The sequence below is a fragment of the Oreochromis aureus genome, linkage group 11 (genome assembly GCF_013358895.1).
Source record: "Oreochromis aureus strain Israel breed Guangdong linkage group 11, ZZ_aureus, whole genome shotgun sequence".
Classification (NCBI taxonomy): domain Eukaryota; kingdom Metazoa; phylum Chordata; class Actinopteri; order Cichliformes; family Cichlidae; genus Oreochromis; species Oreochromis aureus.
The window spans coordinates 18,877,651-18,897,021 of NC_052952.1; the positions used below are offsets into that span (position 1 = coordinate 18,877,651).

The following is a 19,371-nucleotide window of genomic DNA, read 5'->3' on the forward strand; positions in this document are numbered from 1 at the left end:
TTCCGTAATTAAAAATAAAATTCTTCCAAATAGATCAAGAAAACAATCTTTAGATCAATCTAAAATTAATGCATGATTAGCTGCAGACCAATATACAGTGTTCGCTTTGTAATAGAGGATTGTTATATTCTAGTTATGTGTTTCCTTTCATAGTTTCTGAGTAGTAATTGTGGGTACAGATGGTTATATCCAGCACACTGTCACAATAGTTAATTCGTCTGAGAGCTGGTTGTCATAGAAAGGGTACATGCAGTACTGTGAATGTGAGAGGATCCTAGCTAAGCTTCATTGTTGCTGCGGAAATGTCTTTGTATAATCTCAAAGAAGTGTAAATATACCCCCTACTCTCTTTCCTATTCCCCCTCACACACACGAGCACACTGTCTAATTCATTCTGTCGTTCTGTCAGGGAGTAATGCCTCTATGGAGCAGTGATTCATGTTAGTCTAAAATCCAATAGGCTTGTAAATCAGACAGCACGGAGTGACGGATGGCAGGCCCCACCTCTGATTTTTCCTTTTTCTTTTTTCTTCCACTCTTTGCTTTCCTCTCCCCTTCACCTCCTCACCCAACTACACACCCTTTTTCCTTCTCTCCCCCCCCCGTGTTCTTCTAGAGATGAGTAGGGACAGCTTAGTGACAATATATTGACGTCTGTCTCTGTGGCCAGCGGTGTATTGACGGGCCTATCTAACAGGCTTCCACTGGTGATGTCCACAACTGAGATGGGAGCGAGGTGGACTTGGAGCTGCCAAGCAGGAGAATGGAAGAATCTATCAGGATAAATATAAGTGTGTGCATATAGATCTGGGCTGCTAGCTTTCTGGCGAGATTTAATAACTGGGGAGAAAAAATAAAACAATCAGAAAAAAAATGGAACTGAGAAATAGGGTCATTTAAGTTCTAAGCCATTCTTTGCATGGACAAAAGAAGAATGCAAAGGAATAAAAAGGTGAAAGACTGGTAAAGAATTGGGTGAGGCATCGGAGCATGACAAGTAAACAGCAAAGCAGTTTCTTTGTAGAGTGAGTGAAGCAACAGGCGCAGAATAATGTGAAAGGTAAATGCACAAAGACCTTGAAAAGGTTAGATGGAATGTGGAGGGAAAACGGCCCCCTCGTGGTACATTTAATTCCACAGCTTGGTACACAATGTACAGATGTGTGCATCTGCGCATTGTGTAGACGCGATGTGCAAACAAAGCTCGGATATAAAAACATTTTTTTTATATCCGAGCTTTGCTTCTGAGCATTACTGTGAGCGTTAATAATTAACGATGAGTCAGTCTGCTAGTTAAAATGGTCTCCAACATGGAAATGAGGCCTCAAAGCCCAATGGCTTGTTTTGGCGCCGGTCCACTTCTGTGCATACTTTATGGCTGTCTCTGTGTGTGCGCGTGATATACTGAGCATTCAGGCATTCATAGGTGCTCTTATGGTGATGCATACATTTAATTTAGTTGTGTGTGCCAGCTTGCATGCATATTATTTGTTAAGAAATTGTTTGTCATTCATCTTTTTTCCTGATCGATACTTGTTCACTCTCATGCACTATATTCAGCTGTGAGGCTCTACAAAGGAATGATGGGCAAGAATGGATGGGTCAAGAGGACAAATAGGAAGTGTAGGAGGGTGAGCAGGAGTGGAAAAATAAAAAATGGGGGGGTGAGGAGGGAACAGATTGGATGTTGGGTGTGTGTAGGTGCAGGGCGTGTAGCTGGTGAATAGTGGCGAGGGTAAAATCAATAGTAAACCGGACGTGAAATGGAATTTGAGTCTCAGCCAGATAGGGTGCGATTGAAGAAGGATCTGCAGTGTATGCACAGAGGACAATGTTATATATGTGTGTGTGTGTGTGTGTGTGTGTGTGTGCAAAGAAGCTGCAAGGCAGCTAGGGCAAACAGAGGTCAAAAGCTTTACTATTTGAAGTGTCTGAGACGGTATCCCATGAGCACAGATTGTGGGTAGGATTGGTCTAAGGTGTGCTTGTCATGTAATTTTAATGCCTTTCCCTGCAAGGCTGTGACTGGGGGACTGAGGTGTTAAGTTGTAAGTGTGTGCATGTGCATATGTGTGTGTGTGAGTTTTTGGTCATCACTTCACATTCAAAGAAGCTCTAATTAGGGGCCAGCCTCAAAACTATAACACAATATTACAAGAAAACTTATTTATTTATGGTTATTTTTCTAAAGATGTAGAAAAAAATACTGAACAAAGTTTTATCGACGCGTGCAGACACCAGCATTTGTATATGTAAGTAATGAAGGGCAATTTTCATCTTCCTTTTCAAATGAGCTACTGTCATTGATGGCACGCTTCCTAATTCAAAGTGTGAATCTGTTCAGTCAAGGTACCAGCAGCAGCAGCATTAGTGGTGACACACCATTATATCCAGGTTAAATGTAAGCATAAAAGTAGCTGATTTTATGGGGGTTTTCTGGAAATTGTAGCACTTTAGATTAACAATGACTAAAGTAACTTAACCTTGTAAGTGTTCAGGAGCTATGCAATAAAACTGAAAAACATTTTATACCTGGGAATTTTTTATCTTTTTAACCAGCTGCTTAAAGCTCTTCTTTATTACCATGTAGCTTCATCAGTAATTTCCATCCACTGTTTGGGCTTCCTGTCATACATTAGTACAACTAGGAAGTACAGCTAGCAATGCTTGGTTGTTTATCTTTGGGTCGCACATCTGCAGCTGCTAGTAGCTCCCGTCCTTCATAGTGTGGTTCTAATCCACAGTGATTTTTGCCTTGAACCATGTTTGCTTCATGGGAACTGTTTTCTGGGTTCCCATGAAAGATGTTTAAAAAGACTTTGTTGGGGGTTGTTGAAGTAGCTTCTTTTTTAAGTAGCAAATTGTCATCTGAGGCTGACATGTGGTTGTTCTGCACACTTTTCCATCACGTCTGAAATTATTAGGGGTTGTTATCGTGGATGATATGATGAGCTCTAAGCACCGTTGCTGGTCACGGAGTGTGTTGATGTTTTTGCTGACAGTGATACAGAGAAGTTAAAAGGTAGAAAATGTGTTGAAACAATTACTTTAATTATAGCTCTTGTGTTTTTGGGAGTGCTGTGTTTGGCAAAGAAAAAGATGGTGATAACTTGATTGTAGTCACGGAGAAACTTAAAAGAAGGGTAAGATTTTACCATTATTCTTCAAAATAGTACATACATAAGCTTGTGTGTGCGCATCAGTACAAGTGCTTGATGAGCGTAAGAAGACCTGTCTGTCTCCTTGACAGGAAGGTCATTTGGCAAGAATGTAAGTGAAAGAAGGCAAAAGGAAAGTGCACTGAGGGAAAATAGTCAGGAGACAAGCTGGGAGAATGAAGGTATTACCAAATGAAATAAAGGCTGAAATGAAAGTGGAAGTTAAGCACAGGTGTGGAGCAAAAGTTGAACAATGATGGAATGATTAGGCTTTTACTGCGTAATCAGCCTGTCCTTTTATGCGAGTTCTAGAAAAAAGGTTTCTACCAAAAAGTGAGAGGAAAATATATTTTCTGTGAAGGGTACTTTTGTGCTTATTAGACTTGCGTCCACTTGGTGCTGGACAGTCCTGTTAATCTATGCTGGCTCCCACCATAGGAACAACACATCACACATCTTTGTCTTTGCTTAGTTGGAGTGTTGGGTTAATGCATTTTTGACTTTTTATTTCTTCTTTACTGTTCGATATTTCAAAACAAGCAGAAGGCCCCTGCAGGTTTTATTTAATGACCATAAACAGAATGAGGCTTCATTCGGCTCCCGAAGCACCGTTGCTTACTTGAAATAAACATAATTCTGTTTTGAATTAAATTTCATGGGCCCATTCAATTCTATTACCGGTGATCGGAGCTGATACTGTCGTTATCATGAGCTCAAACTTGCCAACTCTTCTCAGCTGAAATTTCTTCACTGAGTGCTGCCATGTTGATTTATACTGGATCGTGTTACTAAATGTCGGAGAACCTGGAGCTCAGTGATGAATTATAACTTTCAATTCATTTTTCTCCAGTTCCCAGGTGAACATGCACTGGCAACAGGCACAGCAGAAACATTCTTGAACCTTAAGAAATAACATACAATACTAATACATTTTATGTGCACTCAATATTTTTTGTAAGTTAATTCTAAAGATATTCAATGAAATTTACGACTCGCCGTCTTTTAATTAAAGTTGTCATTTCAGGAATGTCCCATGACAAAATAACAAAATATGTGGCCACACTTTGAACTCTCTGAGGCTCTATTTAGTCATAACACTGGTTTAAGTTTAAAGACGCCAAGATTTTAGTTTGGAGTGACCAGAAGGGACAGGATTAGAGATGAGCACGTCATAGGGACAGCTCAGGCGGAGCAGTTTGAAGACAAAGTAAGCGAGGCAAGATGGTTTGGACATGTGCAGGGGAGGGGTAGTGGATATATTGGACAAAGGATGTTAAATATGGAGCTTCCAGGCAGGAGGGAAAGAGAAAGACCTCAGAGAAAGTTTATGGATGAAGTGAGAGGGGACATGTAGAGAGTTGGTTTGACAGAAGAGGATGCTAGGGATGGGGTGAGACTGAGGCAGATGAACCGCTGTGACGACCTCTAAAGGGACCGGCTGATGGAAAACGACCAGTTTAAAATAAATACTTAAGGCACTTGTCAGTGTTACTTGTCAGTGTTGGTGAAGATGCTAACAAGCTGAAGAGCATCATTAGTTTTGCAGGTATGCTGCTATAAACCAATATATTTTGGCAAAAGTTACATTTTGTTTTGATGATCATTTTTAGAACAAAATTTGTACGTATCCTTTTGATAGATACTGAGATATATCTTTGAATACGGGGCACAGCCAAGTCATTGGTCATTACCCTCTACCCTCTTGAATGCATGCGCGCAATTTAATGGCAAATAATCTAATAATTGCTGAGATATTTCACCCTGGACCCGCAAACATCAGGAGGCAATGGAGCTGTATTCACATCTGACAGACAGATCAACATTACCGCCCTCTGAACAACGGCTTAAAGGAATAGCAAGCGCACATTGCTGTCGGTACACCTCTGCATGTGCAGGTGTATAATATGCTGTATGTATGTGAGTGTGTCACTATTGAAGCGTGCTTTGGGCAGTGACTTAGGGCTTGAAAGTAGAGCAAAGTGGACCATGAAAAAGTTATACGATCAGCCGCATTCTCCCTCCCTCTTCAGGCAGCTCTCTGAGCCGTGAAAGGGAGAAGAAAAAACATAGGCTCTTGTAAATGAGAAATGCTTGTTTTTTTGCGACGGCAGTGCTGATCTCAGCAGCACTCATTGCGGAAAGTGTAAAGAATAGCTCTGGTTTGTTTAGCTAGCTGAAAGTATCACATTGAATAATCGCACCCTGTCCAGCAGACACAATGTGCTATTGATTTGTAGTAAGTATATCTACATACAAATACAATTTCCAAGTAACGCTCAGTACAGTAGAACATAGAGCACCTTTGCAGATGTTGACTGTATCTGCTAGATTATTTCCTTTATGAAAGACATCCACTGCCCGCTACTTATTACCCAAGGCTGCAGTGTGCAATTATTCTGGGTATTGAGGCAAATCTAGTATAAACCCAACCCAACTTTTATTCAGAGTGTTTGGTGTAGAAAAACATCTCTAGGCATTTCAGAGTGACACTGGCAGAATGAGAGTGTGTGCGTGCGTGCGTGCGTGCGTGCGTGCGTGCGTGCGTGCGTGTGTGTTGCTCTAAAGAGTCTGAGAGGGTCAAATCCCCTCTGCATCAGACCCTGTGCCTGGACCTAGGTCACACTCCACCTCCTTGGAGCTTCAACCTGCAGAGACAGCATCCACTTAAGTACACAAAAACACACACACACACACACACACTCTGCACATTCTAACGCTCCAAATGAGTTCCCATGGGACTGCGTGTCTCCTGTCAGGACCTGCTGTTGCTTAGAGACTGGTCCTGGGGCAAAGCAGTCACACACACTCTTCTTCACTCTCCTGGCCTTGTTACACTTTTAGTAAGAATGATGGCACTCAGCTGCTGATTGTCCGTGAGCATAAAACACTGTGTGCTTGCATGTTAACTGCGTTTGGTAGACAAAATAGAGTTATATTCTTAGATTATATAAATCCACCAACTGCCTTTTCCCCCCTCTCTAGTTTTGTTTCTGGAAAGAGCAGCATAAATATGAATCGCTGCATCCTCTCTCCCGTGTTTATGTAATGTATTTGCACACAGAAGCATAGTCTTATGCTCGCTGTCCTTATTGGTAGCCCGAGTAGTTTTATCACCCAGCCCCATTTTGAGTTCAGTAATTACACACAAGCAGAGTATTTTACCAGAGATAAATCTACTAGCTGCTTAGAGAACGGGACTTTTCTATCTTGCTTTCTCACGGCGTGTTTCACTGGGATAACTTTGATTATAACACAACCATATGCGCTTCGATTCAGGATACATTTCTCCGTGTCTGTGTGTGCATGCATGTTGAAAGAGGAAGATAAATGGTCTTTCTGTCTCCTCGGCTGGATTGTGCATCAAATGTGCTGATTTGCCAAAACAAAGACAAAAACTGTTTACCAGCGTTTTGTGGGCTGCTGTGCTGACAGAATGCAGATGCTGTTGGATATTTCAAATGTCCTAACCGGCACTTGGAGACTTAAAACCTGAGGGCTGCTCACTTCCCTCAACTCGAATCCCCTGCTTATGGATGTGGTAGTGACTGAGCTTCTGCTGAGAGCCTTTCACTCACCATATCATTACTTCAGTTGCTTCTACAGTATAATTTTGCACTTTCTTTTTGGATCTCTGCTTTATAACCTCAGTTCTATTCAACATTTTCCATTTCCAGTGTACCCACTAGCCTATTACACACTTGCATCATTCTTTGTTTTTTGTCTTTTTCTTTCTCCCAGCTCTACAATAAGCTGCGATGTGACGACCAGCCGATGTTGGAGCATGTGGAGCAGCTTCTGGGCGAGCTGGGAGGAGAGGTGGAGGGAGAGGATGCAGATCCAGCCTTGGATGAAGATTTTGAACCCTGTAGTGATGATGATGAGGAGGATGCAGAAGCACCCATGGAACACTGACCGCACCTCCCTGCTTGGATTTTGTGATTTCACTTTTCTCCCATCATGTCTCTCTGTAGTTCTCATGAAATCTCAAAGGGTGCCTTTTTTTTAATGGTTTTCCTCTCCCACCTGCTTATCAACAATTAAATCTGAAATCCACTGATATGCACAAAAGAGTGGCATTAAAAGCAGCAGTCTCCTCAATCTCTTTCAGCCAGTTGTTTAATGCTTTCACTGAAATAAGTCCGTACTTGAGTAATGCTTCCCTTAATCTCCTTGACAGAAGTTGATGAAAGAAATGAGTTTTAAAGCTTTACACCTCAGCAGCAGCAGAAGCTGAGCACCTTTGAAGGCTTTTTTTTACCTCTTATACGCACCCACGCTCGGTTTCGACAAGCAAACATACACGACACATACAAACAACAACACAAAGGGAGCATGTTAATTACTTCAGCTCTTCCTCAGTACAACAGCAGGAGCGTTCCCCTCTGAGAGACTGCAGAGTGAGCCATCTCATGTAAGAGTTACTCGAAATGCTATCTTTACATGCAGCTCTGTTATGTTAAGTTTATGTGCATTTCATTTCATTCTCCTGCTTTAGAGCTCATTTAATTCAACAAGACATAAAAGAGAGTTTGACTACCTGATGCAGAAAGCGATTCTCTGAGCTTGACTGTTGAAAGTGACTTGAGCCCTTTCAGAAAGGAGAAACAAGCTTTTAAATGCTCAGGCAGGGTTATGTTTTGTCGTACCTCAATAACGGACAGAAGCTTTTCACTTTCTTTAGAGCCGAGTGCAGCAAGGTGAAGAGAGTGCTTTGATATCTGAGTGGGTGACTGTGTGTGCGTGCGTGCATGTGTGTGGCAAGATAATTATGTCGCTTGAACAGTTTTATCAACAGCAGAAAAACCCGAAGTGTGAGACATTCACAACATGGCAATTAACTAGATGATGACATGTTTGAAAGCTAATGTATGAAAAATTTGGATAGTTTTTCCACATTGCAACCCCGTAATATCCTTTTGTTGTCTTTCAAACATGCAGGCAGTCAATCGGCGTCTCTTAGCTGCCTCAGTTTTAAGCATCTGTTTGATTTGATTTTTTAGCATAGAGAATGCATGTCTCTATGTAGGTGTATGAGCTGTGACTTTTGCGCTTTGATATATTTTTGGTGCGTGTCGAGTTTTTCTCCCCAGATGCCTTTAGCAGGAGGGACTGCTCCATGCGACATACATTCACTAACGCACAACCTCCACAGAGTATTTCTCCATGCACCATGCCTGTTAACAAACACGACACACCACAGGCTTTCGCTGCTGCACGGCCCCTTTGAAGAATTTCATAACCGGTAAATGGGAACGTTATCTGAGATCCTGATCCCGATAGTGACCCGACTGCAAGCTGAGAGGTCTGTTTGGGAATGCGGGGGTTCAGATAGTGTGAGTTGATAGTGCGCGTTAGTGTTTAAGGAGCATAAAATACAGCTCAGGAGAAAAGTTACAGATATAATGCTGTGTGTGTATTTGTATATGCAGCAGATTATCGTAGCTTAATGTGATCTGATGTGTTGTTATTTGTGGACTGGGCTTTGCTCAGAAATATTCAATGTCTGTGATGTTTGGTACATGGTAATGTACCAGTGCAGGCCTTGAGGAATGACTACCTGGAGCGATGCTGTCATCTAGCATTTGCCTTTTATAATTAAAACAAGCTCCACTGTGTGTGTTTTTTCTGTGCGTGTGTGTGTGTGTGTGTCCGTCCATGCGGCTCATTTGTGGTGCGGTGTGATTAATGACTCCAGGGGCGAGTGAGCACTGGCGGTCAGCCCTTTCTGGTTATTCTGAGCTGACCTAGTGTGAGTGGGCCATAGTCGACACAAAGCCTTAGGTGATCTCAAAATCCTTGGCCATTCTCTCACCTGTGCATCAGCTTCAGCACCGCAGGAATACTTTCTCTCGCTGAGAGAGGGGTGTGCAGATTCTACACAAGGACACACATTCAATCACCGGTAAAGGACACTCACTGTTTGCTTGCTTTCTTTCCAGCTCTGGCTCGAAATGACTCTCTGAAAGGCCAGAATGGGTCTCTGAGCGTGCCAAAAATACAGTAATAATCATACTTCTATTAATATATTGCCATGCCTTTTTATCTATAAAGTGTGATCGCTTCATGCGTTAGTGATAAATATGATCTAGAAAATACGTCAAAAAACATATTGTGTACATAGGTAATGTCTGAGGTGCAGTAAGTGGGGTTTTTTTACCTGTGTGCAAAAATGTCTTTGAACACACGGTGTAAAGGTCTCCAATCTCCAGGGAAACCAGTCCATAATTAGGGTGTGTGTCTGTGTATGTGGGTTATTTTCTTTTTCTTTTTTTTATTTAATAATCGACGGTAATGAGATGAGCGGAGGGGAGAATAATCCTGGATTAACAGCTTAAAAATGCATGTGTTGTCATAACAACCTCCTGATTGGGACTTAATCATTGAAATACAGTCACACAAACACTCATTCTCTCTCTCACACACGCACACACACAAACTCCCCAACCCAGGAACCACCAGTTGTCCGTGCATCAGATAGCTAGATGCTCCTAGCTGTGTGCGTGTGCTGTTTATCCTGTGCTGGTGAATGTGTCGTTGACTTAATTAGAGAGTTAAGCAGGGTGCTCCTCTGAAGGGATTAAGGGGGAAATTATCAGAATCTGGAGACTTAATGCTGAAACCAGTTAAACGGAAGCAGGAGGAGGGGGATCAAAGCTCAGAGGAGAAAAGAGTTTGAGAGGCAGTTCGACTGTTTATACGCACATTCACATGTTCATTTATGTAAACTGTCCCCTTGAAGTCACGCTTAAGCACTCATATTTGGTTTAGGGTATACAAGCAATTTGTTCACCCTTTCAAAGCTGCTGTTTTGGGTCTTTTTGAGTCTTGGGCACTGGGGATGCTGGAGAGGCTCATGGATATTCTGGGATGCTAAGCAAGAGCCTAGGAGACAGAAAATCAGACAAGCAGGACAAAGACGATCGGACAAAATCGACTCGACTGACTTTAGGATTGACAGGAACTGTGCATCCCTCATCCCCATCATGTTCTTAATGCTGTGGCTGTGCATCCAAATTGTGAATTAACAACATAATGCAAGTGATGGTTATCTAACCAAAGGGTTTTCCTGACAGCCTCTGTGAGAAGCCATGAATAAAGTGACCTTTATCCTCTGCTGTGAAACCATTTCGTCTATAGAACAGTTTTCTAATAGATGCACTGTGTGCACGCCCTGGAAAGCTCTGCTGATGAATTGACACACAAACCCCACAGCTTTGTGGGACTTGTGTGATCATTAAAACATTCAGTGAGGCGCAAGGTTATGTCCGTTACATGATTTATTTGACTCTTAAATGTAAGATTTGTTGAGGGAAAACTTTGAGGGGGTTTTTTTTTCCCTCATTAGTTTTCTGGAGAAACTCTCGTAAATAACTCTCAGAAAAGTCATCTTCATCATTGATCTGTGTTTTTGGTCAATATGGCTATTTTAGACTCTCCCACTGCTGCTATTGTCTGAGGATTGAATGTGTTTGTGCATCTCTGCGCGCTCGCAGTTTGTGTGTGTGCGCATAGTAATCTTTGGTGGGAACATCTGTCTCTCAGAGATAACATAACCGAGGAATTAGGCATGCTGTCTTACCACCGAGCATCACATCTCACTATTACAGCCCCCTAAATTATACCCTATTATACCTCTCTGTGTATATATGTGTGTGTATGTGTGCAGATGAGTGTAAGCAATGTGCTGACAGTGTCATGTCCTTGGGGGACTGTGCCACATGTTAGAGTATCGCTGAGCCCACCACCTCCCCTAATCCTTAAATCCATTGTAGACCAAAATTCACATAGTTATTTCCACATAATACAAGTCTTACACAAACAAGTTTTGACTCGACGAGAAAGCCGAGCAAATAGTAAATGAATGAAATAACACAAAAAATAGACTAGCAATCTCTATGATAAATTGGCTTTACGTGGTTCAGAATTATACACAGTAATGCAACGTTTTTGATGTAAAAGCTCTAAACAGCCTGGATCCGCTTAGCTTTCCATATATTACACCTGTCTGAGCAGTATCTCTTATGCATCAGCGGTGACAGATTACTCTTTGAAGTGTACTCTTTTATGGAAGTTCAAAAGCTCACAAAAGCTAACAAGGTGATGCATCAAAATCACAGAAAATTCAGAGTCCTATATGATAAAATATGTGATTAAAGGATCATCTCACTATTCAACTCACGAAAGAGAGAATTTCTACCCTCTTCTTCTTATTTTACATTATTTTCCTTTTTGCTTCAGTGTCATTTGGTTGTTGAGTAAAACAGAATATTACCCTTGCTGTTAGTATAACACCTACACCTAGGAGCCGCAGAGATCCAGTAAAAAGAGGGGAAAATTGGAGAGAAACTGTATTACAGTCTCTTTTACAGCTCAAGGAAAACTTTTAATGAATGTCACTATGGGGGGGAAAGGAATAAGAAGGGCGCTGTAATAATAACACCACAAAAGCACATTGCGCTGCAAAGGTCTGTGCAGTACAACAGCATTCAAACATGTAAAAGATATGGTCTCTGAATGAAGGGAATTGAGATGACAAAGTGTAATGGTGCCTTTTCTTCTGCACAGTCAGAGAACAGCCGGGGGAGCTGAAGGCAGCCCCACTGACCTGGTTGAATCAAAGAGAAGGGTAGGAGGCGAGATCACAAAAAAGGGAAAGAAAGGAAGAGAGCAAGAGACGGGGAAGTGTCTCGTTTATACAACACTGCAATTTGGGTCGATGGAGCATTTCAGTAGCCGTAAGGGGCTCTTTTTGCTCAGTGCAATCTATAGCCTACCCGCAATCTAACAATCAAATGCGGTGCCAATAGAGGCGACCCTGCCTCAGCAGTGAGCTCTCTGTGACTGCTGGTGTATTTTGACTGAGTGCCAGCTTTAGTTTTTATTCCTCATTAATTCTCAGAAGCGATTGACTGAAGAAACCGCTTCCTCTCCATCATAAATCAACTCACACTCCTGAGTGTGTGTGTGTGTGCTCACACAGCAGCAAAACATGTACACACCAGGGGGCGAGTCTTGGGGCTTAGGTAATGGTTTAATCAGTCACTGACAGAAAGTACAGTGATATTGCGATTGCTAATTTTCATGTGACCCCAGTGTGGATAAGTGTGTGCGTGGGAGCCTAAAAATCTAGTGATATAATAATGTGAAGATTCCACTATTGCCTCGCTATTCATGGATAAATAGGCTTTTGAAATGACACGCTGTGTTTAGCGTTCAATCTCCACCTTTTAGATTCTTTTGTGTGTGACTGTTTTCATGGATTTCCTCATTAGAGAGTCGGAGTTATGAACTGGAGCCATTTGCTTTTATACGATCTCTGTGATTATCAGCATTTGAGGACGCAGAAGTTGCAGCACATTTGAGTGTCTCCAAATTAAACTCTGGGAAAGAATGGAGTAATAGTGTGTGTGCGTGTCAGAGAGGGAGAGGTAGTGATAGAAAGGTTTGATGCTGTAACAGCTGCTAATTATTGCTGCTCTATATTTCACACAGTCTGTTTGATCTCTGGTCCTGTGGAGAGAGATAGGGATTCTCGGTTTCTGTTTCTCCCAAATTCGCGCGCTTTACACACAGGCTCAAGGGTCACAGGGAGGAGAAAGCAGACCCGTGCTCTAATTACTGAATCTCTGCAAGAGATGACTTATTTGTAGCCAACGCTTCAGGACAGAAAGTGTACATTTTGTGAATTGCTTTTGAGCCTGTATTTATGTCACCCCTTGCTGAAGCCCCCCTCATGCGTTGGGCTGTGTTCACTGATATCACGGAGGGCAAATCAATCCAATCTCTCAAAGCGCTCTGGGTAGTCTAAGCCCATAGACCATCTGGATACCGCTCTGTTCTCTTCTGTGTTCTGCTCCCCGAGTGCCGGCCGCTGCAGTGATCAACTATTTGGCAAGCAGCTTTGACACATCACCAATCACCAGGCTTGAATACATAGCAACAGTTACCAGCATCCATAACCCTTGGCGAGATATGTAAGAAAGTCATCTGTGTGCGTGTGTGTGTGTTTTTATTTTCTTCTTTTTTTTAGTGATTGAAAAAGTTTTTTCTTCTATATGCACTTTTAAAAAAGTGTTGTTTTGAAACAGCTAGATGATGAAATTTGGTTAAAGAATAAGCAGATCTTAAAAAAATTGTAAAGGACAATAAGATGTACAAAATGTTTCGAGTCTTCTTCTACGGCTGACACAAAAGTGTCACAAGAAGTTTTTCTTTCATGCCTGTGGGATGGTCAGGACACACAGTAACTACTTTCCGAATCAACAAATTGCTGCATTTCTAAAAAAACATTATGATATAATAAAAATATAATAATTTTGTACCGTTTTGAAATCATCCATGTGCACTCTTTGACAAAGGCTTGCATGAAAAATGTAACCACTGCAGAAAAACCACGCAGTATTAATTCTTAATTTGGACTTTGTTGCAACACGTTGCCATCAACAAGAATAAGACGGGGGGGAGAAAAAAGCATGAAAGCCCATTTATTTTCACTCACGCTTTATTGTAACTTATCAGATTCATTCATTTCTGTCTTACAAACTGATTTGTTAAATGCTTCATGGAGGAAAAAAACTGTTTTTAATGTCACACATGGAAGGTTGTGTAAAAGGTCTATCACTGAAGCCATGGAGTGTGGGGTAAGCATTGTACTACTGGTCAAGGTTAAATTCACATTTTATTTTGGTGTTTCTCATCATTCTAATATTATCATATACTGTCAGAATATTTACACTATAGAGACAAAGCAGGTCTTTACACGTGTCAGATATGGGAATTAGATGTTGTTCTTCCTGCTGTGAATGAATGTGTGCCATCAGAATTACCTTACACCCGCACATACAGTCCACAACAAGGTTAAAATGTCTTTGCCATATTCACCGGCCACTGGAGCGTTATTTATGTTAGCTGAAAGTCACTCTCTAACTCAGATAACCTGTATGAAATGGAGATAAGGGGAGAGTATTATCACTGTCTCTGTCCCTGGCATGAAGGATACTTCAAAAGGCAGCTGGTCTGTCTGTGGTTCAGAAGGAAAGAGAGAAGATGACACAAGCTTAGCTTGTCTTTGAATAGCAGGTGCACCTTTCTCTTTATTCTGCTTGTGAATGAGGAATGATGGAAAAAGCAAAGGATCAAAGTCTGTTCTTTCACTGTCTGTTTTAACACAGCAGAGGCTAAATGGAGAAACAAATTCTCATTTGAAAACAGTCAATAGTTTGGCTGCTTGTGTGTATGCATGCGAACGAGCGTGTGTGTCTTGGTGTGTATCTGTGTCTGAAGGCATATGTGCAATAAGAGTTGGAGTTGATACTACTAAAAGCACTGACACATCCCAATTTCAAATAGCAGGCCTTTCTTCAAACCAAACATTCCTCCTTTCTCTCTCCCACAGGCCAGTGCTGCCAAGAAAGATTAATAAACATGGCACCCACTCTCAAAATCATAACGCCTTCTGTTGAAACTTCACTGGCCACGATCTGTCCATGATAGGCTGTGGATTCAAGGGTTGCAGAGCTACTGGGGAGAGTGGAGAGATTGGGGTTGCGTGGAAAGTGGGCGACTGGGGAAGGAGAAGGGTGGGAGGATGTGATAGCAGGATGGAGGGAAACAGGGAGGAGATGGAGAAAGGGGCGAAGTGAAGATGATGAGGGAGGGAAGGGTGGCGAGGGGTGAGGGGGTGAGGAAGTGGAACTGGCTGTGGGTGGATGGCAGGAGAGGGGGGTGAGCTGGAAGTCGAGGAAGAGTGAGGGGGCATGGATAGGCCTGTGTGCTGTAAAATGATGTGATGGAGATTCGAGAGAGGGGAAGATGGTGCGAGTGGGGTGAGGTTTGGGACACCCAGAGCTATGGGCTGGCTAAAGTTCTCTTGCGGGGTGACGTGTGGAAGTGGGAGACTGACCTGGAGGGTGTGGTGTACTTGCTTATGCATCGTGTCTGTGTGAATTAACTGGGCTTGAGGCTGCGGAGGTGTGTATTGCGCCTCTGAAGTCCCACAGTTCTCTGTCTGCAGGTTGTGTGTGTAGTTTGCCTGTGTGTTTTTGTCTGCGTTTTCTTGTATGTTTTCCAGGACTTTCTGCATGTGCTCTCTTGCCTGCTCTTGCAGGAGACGATATTTGTCCATCTCCTCAGCGGTAAAGCTGATCGGCGGAGCTGTCTCTCCACCTGTCTGTTCATCATCAGTTCTAATCTGTGATGGGCAGACATTTGGCATGCTGCTGGGATTTGACCCAACTGGAGAACATTTCTGACTGTCAGTGGTTGCTCCAGGATCTGTGCCACAACTCTTAGCTTCCTCTTCCTCTTCTCTCTCCTTCTCCTGACTCTTCTCAAGCAGCCCCTTTTTCTTCTGAGCCTTTCGCTGAATTGCAGGCAGTTTTCCTATAAGGGGCAGAAGCAACCTAGATGGTTTTTGTAGCAGTGACTTACTGGGGGATAAAGCTGAAAGGGTTGTGTCTGGGCCCCTTGTGTTGACAGAGGCGGGGGGCCCTTGGCTAGACTGTGAATCCTTTAGCTGTGAAAGACTTCGGTCACAATTATGTGTGTTGACACTTGGAACTGTCGCCGCAAAAGTGGATCTGTTGGGAGATGAATGTGTGAACGGGCTCGAGGAGAGGGCAGATGAAATGGACGTGAGGCTGCTCTGCTTTTTTGCCTGCTGACTGGCCTCTGCGGCCCCCGAGGACGTCTTGCAGGAGCTAGCTGTCAACCCATCCATAGTGACTCCTGAGCAGGTGCTACTCCTGCTCCACTCCCAGCTCAGCTCAGACGTGTTGGTGCTGCTACAAGGGCTGCAAGAGCGTGGGCTGTGGCATCTGCTGTCCTGTGTGTTGATCACACTCTGGCAGCTGTACGTCTGTCTGCTTGTCCACCACTCAGGGCTCGAGAAGTGTGTTGAACTTGAGCGTCTGGTGCCTGCACATATCCTCGCACCGCCTGGGCTGTCTCTGCTGTCAGCTCCTGTCCTGGAGCCTGATGTGGACCTGTGTGTCCCCCTGTCTTCCCAGCTGTCACTGCTGCCCCATGTCCATCTATCCCAGTCTACATCTTCAGTGCTAAGATGTCTGCGCCTTTTGCCCCAGCTCTTAGGACTGGGGCTAAACCTAGCAGGCTTATCCCACTCCACTGCTCTGCTCCTCGAGCTCCACCCAGTCCTTGACCTCACCTCCTCACTACCTCCAGGACAGGCCCCTCTCATCCACTCCCACTCTTCTGTACCTGAAGTCAGGCCTCTGTCTCGGCCACCTGAATGCCCTTGTGCTTCTCTCCCCCTCTCCTCCCAGAATTCACGATGCCTCAAACTCTTCCTCTTATTATGAATGAATTTCCTGTCCCCGTGGAGGAGTTTTCGCTTTTTCATCGAGCTGTTACAGCAGCTGTTGTCAGGGTAACAGCAGTCAATGAAACTCCTGGGGTTGCTATGGTGACCCCTTTCCCAAAACAGCTTTGAGTTACATCCTGGTGAGAAGGAGTGTAAGGAGAAGTGAGACCGCCAGGGAAAAGTCGCCGCGTCTCCGTCTCGTTTTCCCTCCTTCTCGGTGTCTCGGTCTGCTGTGTGTCTGCTGAGATGGGAGTAGACGCTGGAGTGTTCTGCCTGCTCTCTGTCTGGCTGTGACTGGCATTCAGTGCTGTGGCTCCTATGAGGCCTCCTCTTCCTGACAGAGACAGATACTGGCTCAGCCTCACATCTCCCCAGGAGACAGCTGCTCCCTGCTCCCCCCACCTTCCTCATCCTCGTCTCTCTTTGCCTCCTTTTCTTTCCCCATCTCCCTCCAGTTTCTCCTTTCCTCTCTCTTCCAGTGGAGACTGTAGAGATAACACTCCTCACTTTGCACCTTGCTGATTGGCGCTTGTCTGAAGTTTTTTCCTTCTCAGCCATCTTTCTCTTTCCCAGCTTGTGTTTCTTTGTGCTGGCTTTCCTCTTTTTGCGTGATACTTCAGAGACACCCACATACGGCTGTGGAGCACTGGCACACTTGCACATTGTCTCACTCCCACACTCACACCTGGATGGGCTGATGCACATCTCCTGTGTGCCAGGCTGGGTGACAGACTCTAATTTACAGCTCAGGGCTGTGATGGCTTTCTCCCTGATCCCTCTCGCACCCTCTAATCTGCCTCCCAGAGGATTCTGGAAGTTTGTGTCAGAGCTGTCACTATGAGTGGGGTCAAATGGATGGGGAGCTGCCCGCATGCAGTTCTCCATACTTAGCATGCATCGTTCTTTTTCTGGTCTTGTTTCTGATGATAAAAGGTTTTTGTTCTTTAGGAACAGGTGTGCTTCTGTCTCCACATCGATATGTTGCTCTGCTTTGAAAATTTCCGCAGCTTTTTTCTCCCTGTGTGCTCTCAACTCTTGTCTTATCTGTCTTTGTAAACACGATTGAGTGTCTGGTTTAAGAATAGCTGGTACGCGTGGTTTTGATTCATCTGAAAGGGAACACAACTGATTTTGTTGTGAGTCCTTCAGATCCTCTGCGACTTTTTCTGGCCGTTGAAGGTTCAAGCAGAGCGGGTTGCAGCTGTAGGAGATGTGTGGTTGAGACTTGGTGAACTTAAGCAAACTGACAGGCCATCTCAGACGGGTAGAGCCATCCTTCCCAAGCACACACACATCCTGACTCGCCTCCCGCTCGCTCTCCGGTTCTTGCTTTTCCTCTGTCTTGCTTTCTGTGTGTTTGGTATCCATGTGTGCTACTGCTGATCCTATGCCCCATACGGTCACCTGAGATTGTGACACTGAGAACAGCGAATCATGACTCTGATTATCAGGTGCTGATGTAGAAATAGGAAAGTGTTCTTTTACTAAGTCTCTTTTTTCAATCTGTTCCTCCTCTCTTATGGCCTCTCTTGGGAACGGGTGCATGTCGCTTGGTAAGACACTGTCAGGGCCGGTCTTATCCTTTTCACTCACGCTGTGCTTCCTCTCATCTGCTACCCCAATTTCCCTGTCAATATCTTCAATTATTCCCCTTATCCTTTCTTTCATTTGTTCCCTCTTCTCTCTCTCCTCCTCCTCCAGGTCTGAAAAAACGGAGGCAGAAGGCTCCAGCCTAGGCCCCCTGCGTGAGAAACAGAAGGATACTCCAAGTCTGCCTCCCACTCTCCCCTGTGAAGAGAGAGGCAGCTGGGGATACAGGCTGTGGCAAGACTGGGGGCTCACTGCAGGAGTGTTTGTATCGGCTGTCTCAGTCACTAGTGGGGATTCTGCTAGAGCAGTGGCCGGTGGTACTTGGGAAACAGAGTTGCAGAGATTTTCTGACGGGTAGCTGACAGTAGTTGTCCTGGGCTGTGTAGAAGTGGATCGCTGGGGCTGGCACAAGAGTTCAGGTTTGTCCTTAGGGCTGCGGTCTCTTTGTGTCATATCTTTATCACACTTCTGACTCACAGCTCTGACTGTGCGTCTTAGGCCATAGGTCCTTCTTTGGACTCTGCAACGAGATGTGATAGGACAAGCATATGTGACTTTAGTTGATAATACTTGTCTAAGTTTTCCTGGCATCACTCTAGATTTACACAAAGCCACTCACTGTGGCATCGTTTTTGGGTGAGGTTATGCAACAATGCAAACTTTTCTACCATAGCTCAAAGCAGCTGTTAAAACACTTACTCTTAAATTTAATGCAGTCATGAAAACATAAATTGTTTGAATAATATGGAAATTGATAGAGTTTTAGACGAATAGATGGCACAGTATATAAAAAGGAAAGGGACCTAAAATTTTAGTATGGACTTTATAATCTAAAAAGGAAAAGGATAAAGAAAGCGAGAAGAGAAGGAAAGGAAAGGAAATGTGCGTTCTATTGGTAGTCATAGTAATGCTGTTCACATATTGCTACCTGATTATAGGAAACACATTTAATTGCACAGGGAATAGTTGCAATCAAGTTGATTATTGCATGATGTATTGTCTTATTGTATCAGTTGTTTTGATTGCTTTAGGTGAGCAAGGCGGGAAGCAAGTTTCCTCTCACAATTCACTTTGCTCATTTTATTTACTCAATGTTATTCTGCTGCTAATTTTTCACTAAAACCTCATGTCCTCCACCTACAAATGAATCAGATGCTCCGAGTGTCAGCAAGTGTGTGTCTTCATGATATATTTACTTCACCTGTGGACCTGTGGCCTAGCTAAGCCAGCTGAGCGCTCTCACATCTGTGGACGCATCCATCAAACCTACGAATTGTTGACTGGATGTGACGCACTCTAACC

General features: G+C 43.7%; 2 protein-coding genes across 3 annotated transcripts in view; one reads left to right on the top strand and one right to left on the bottom strand.

Moving 5' to 3' along the window:
- The window catches only part of si:dkey-12j5.1 (probable assembly chaperone of rpl4), a 29,029-nt gene extending 18,749 nt beyond the window's left edge, over positions 1 to 10,280 (top strand). The window contains exon 11 of the mRNA XM_031746278.2: positions 6,897 to 10,280. Coding sequence (XP_031602138.1) covers positions 6,897 to 7,070 — 174 coding nt within the window. The 3' untranslated portion in view covers positions 7,071 to 10,280. The remainder of the gene's footprint in view (positions 1 to 6,896) is intronic.
- Positions 10,281 to 13,657: 3,377 nt separating this feature from the next.
- LOC120442525 (G patch domain-containing protein 8) overlaps positions 13,658 to 19,371 on the bottom strand; it is a 35,000-nt gene continuing 29,286 nt past the window's right edge. For both annotated transcript variants that reach the window (XM_039619124.1, XM_039619123.1), the window contains exon 5: positions 13,658 to 18,589. In XM_039619124.1, coding sequence (XP_039475058.1) covers positions 14,602 to 18,589 — 3,988 coding nt within the window. In that variant the 3' untranslated portion in view covers positions 13,658 to 14,601. The remainder of the gene's footprint in view (positions 18,590 to 19,371) is intronic.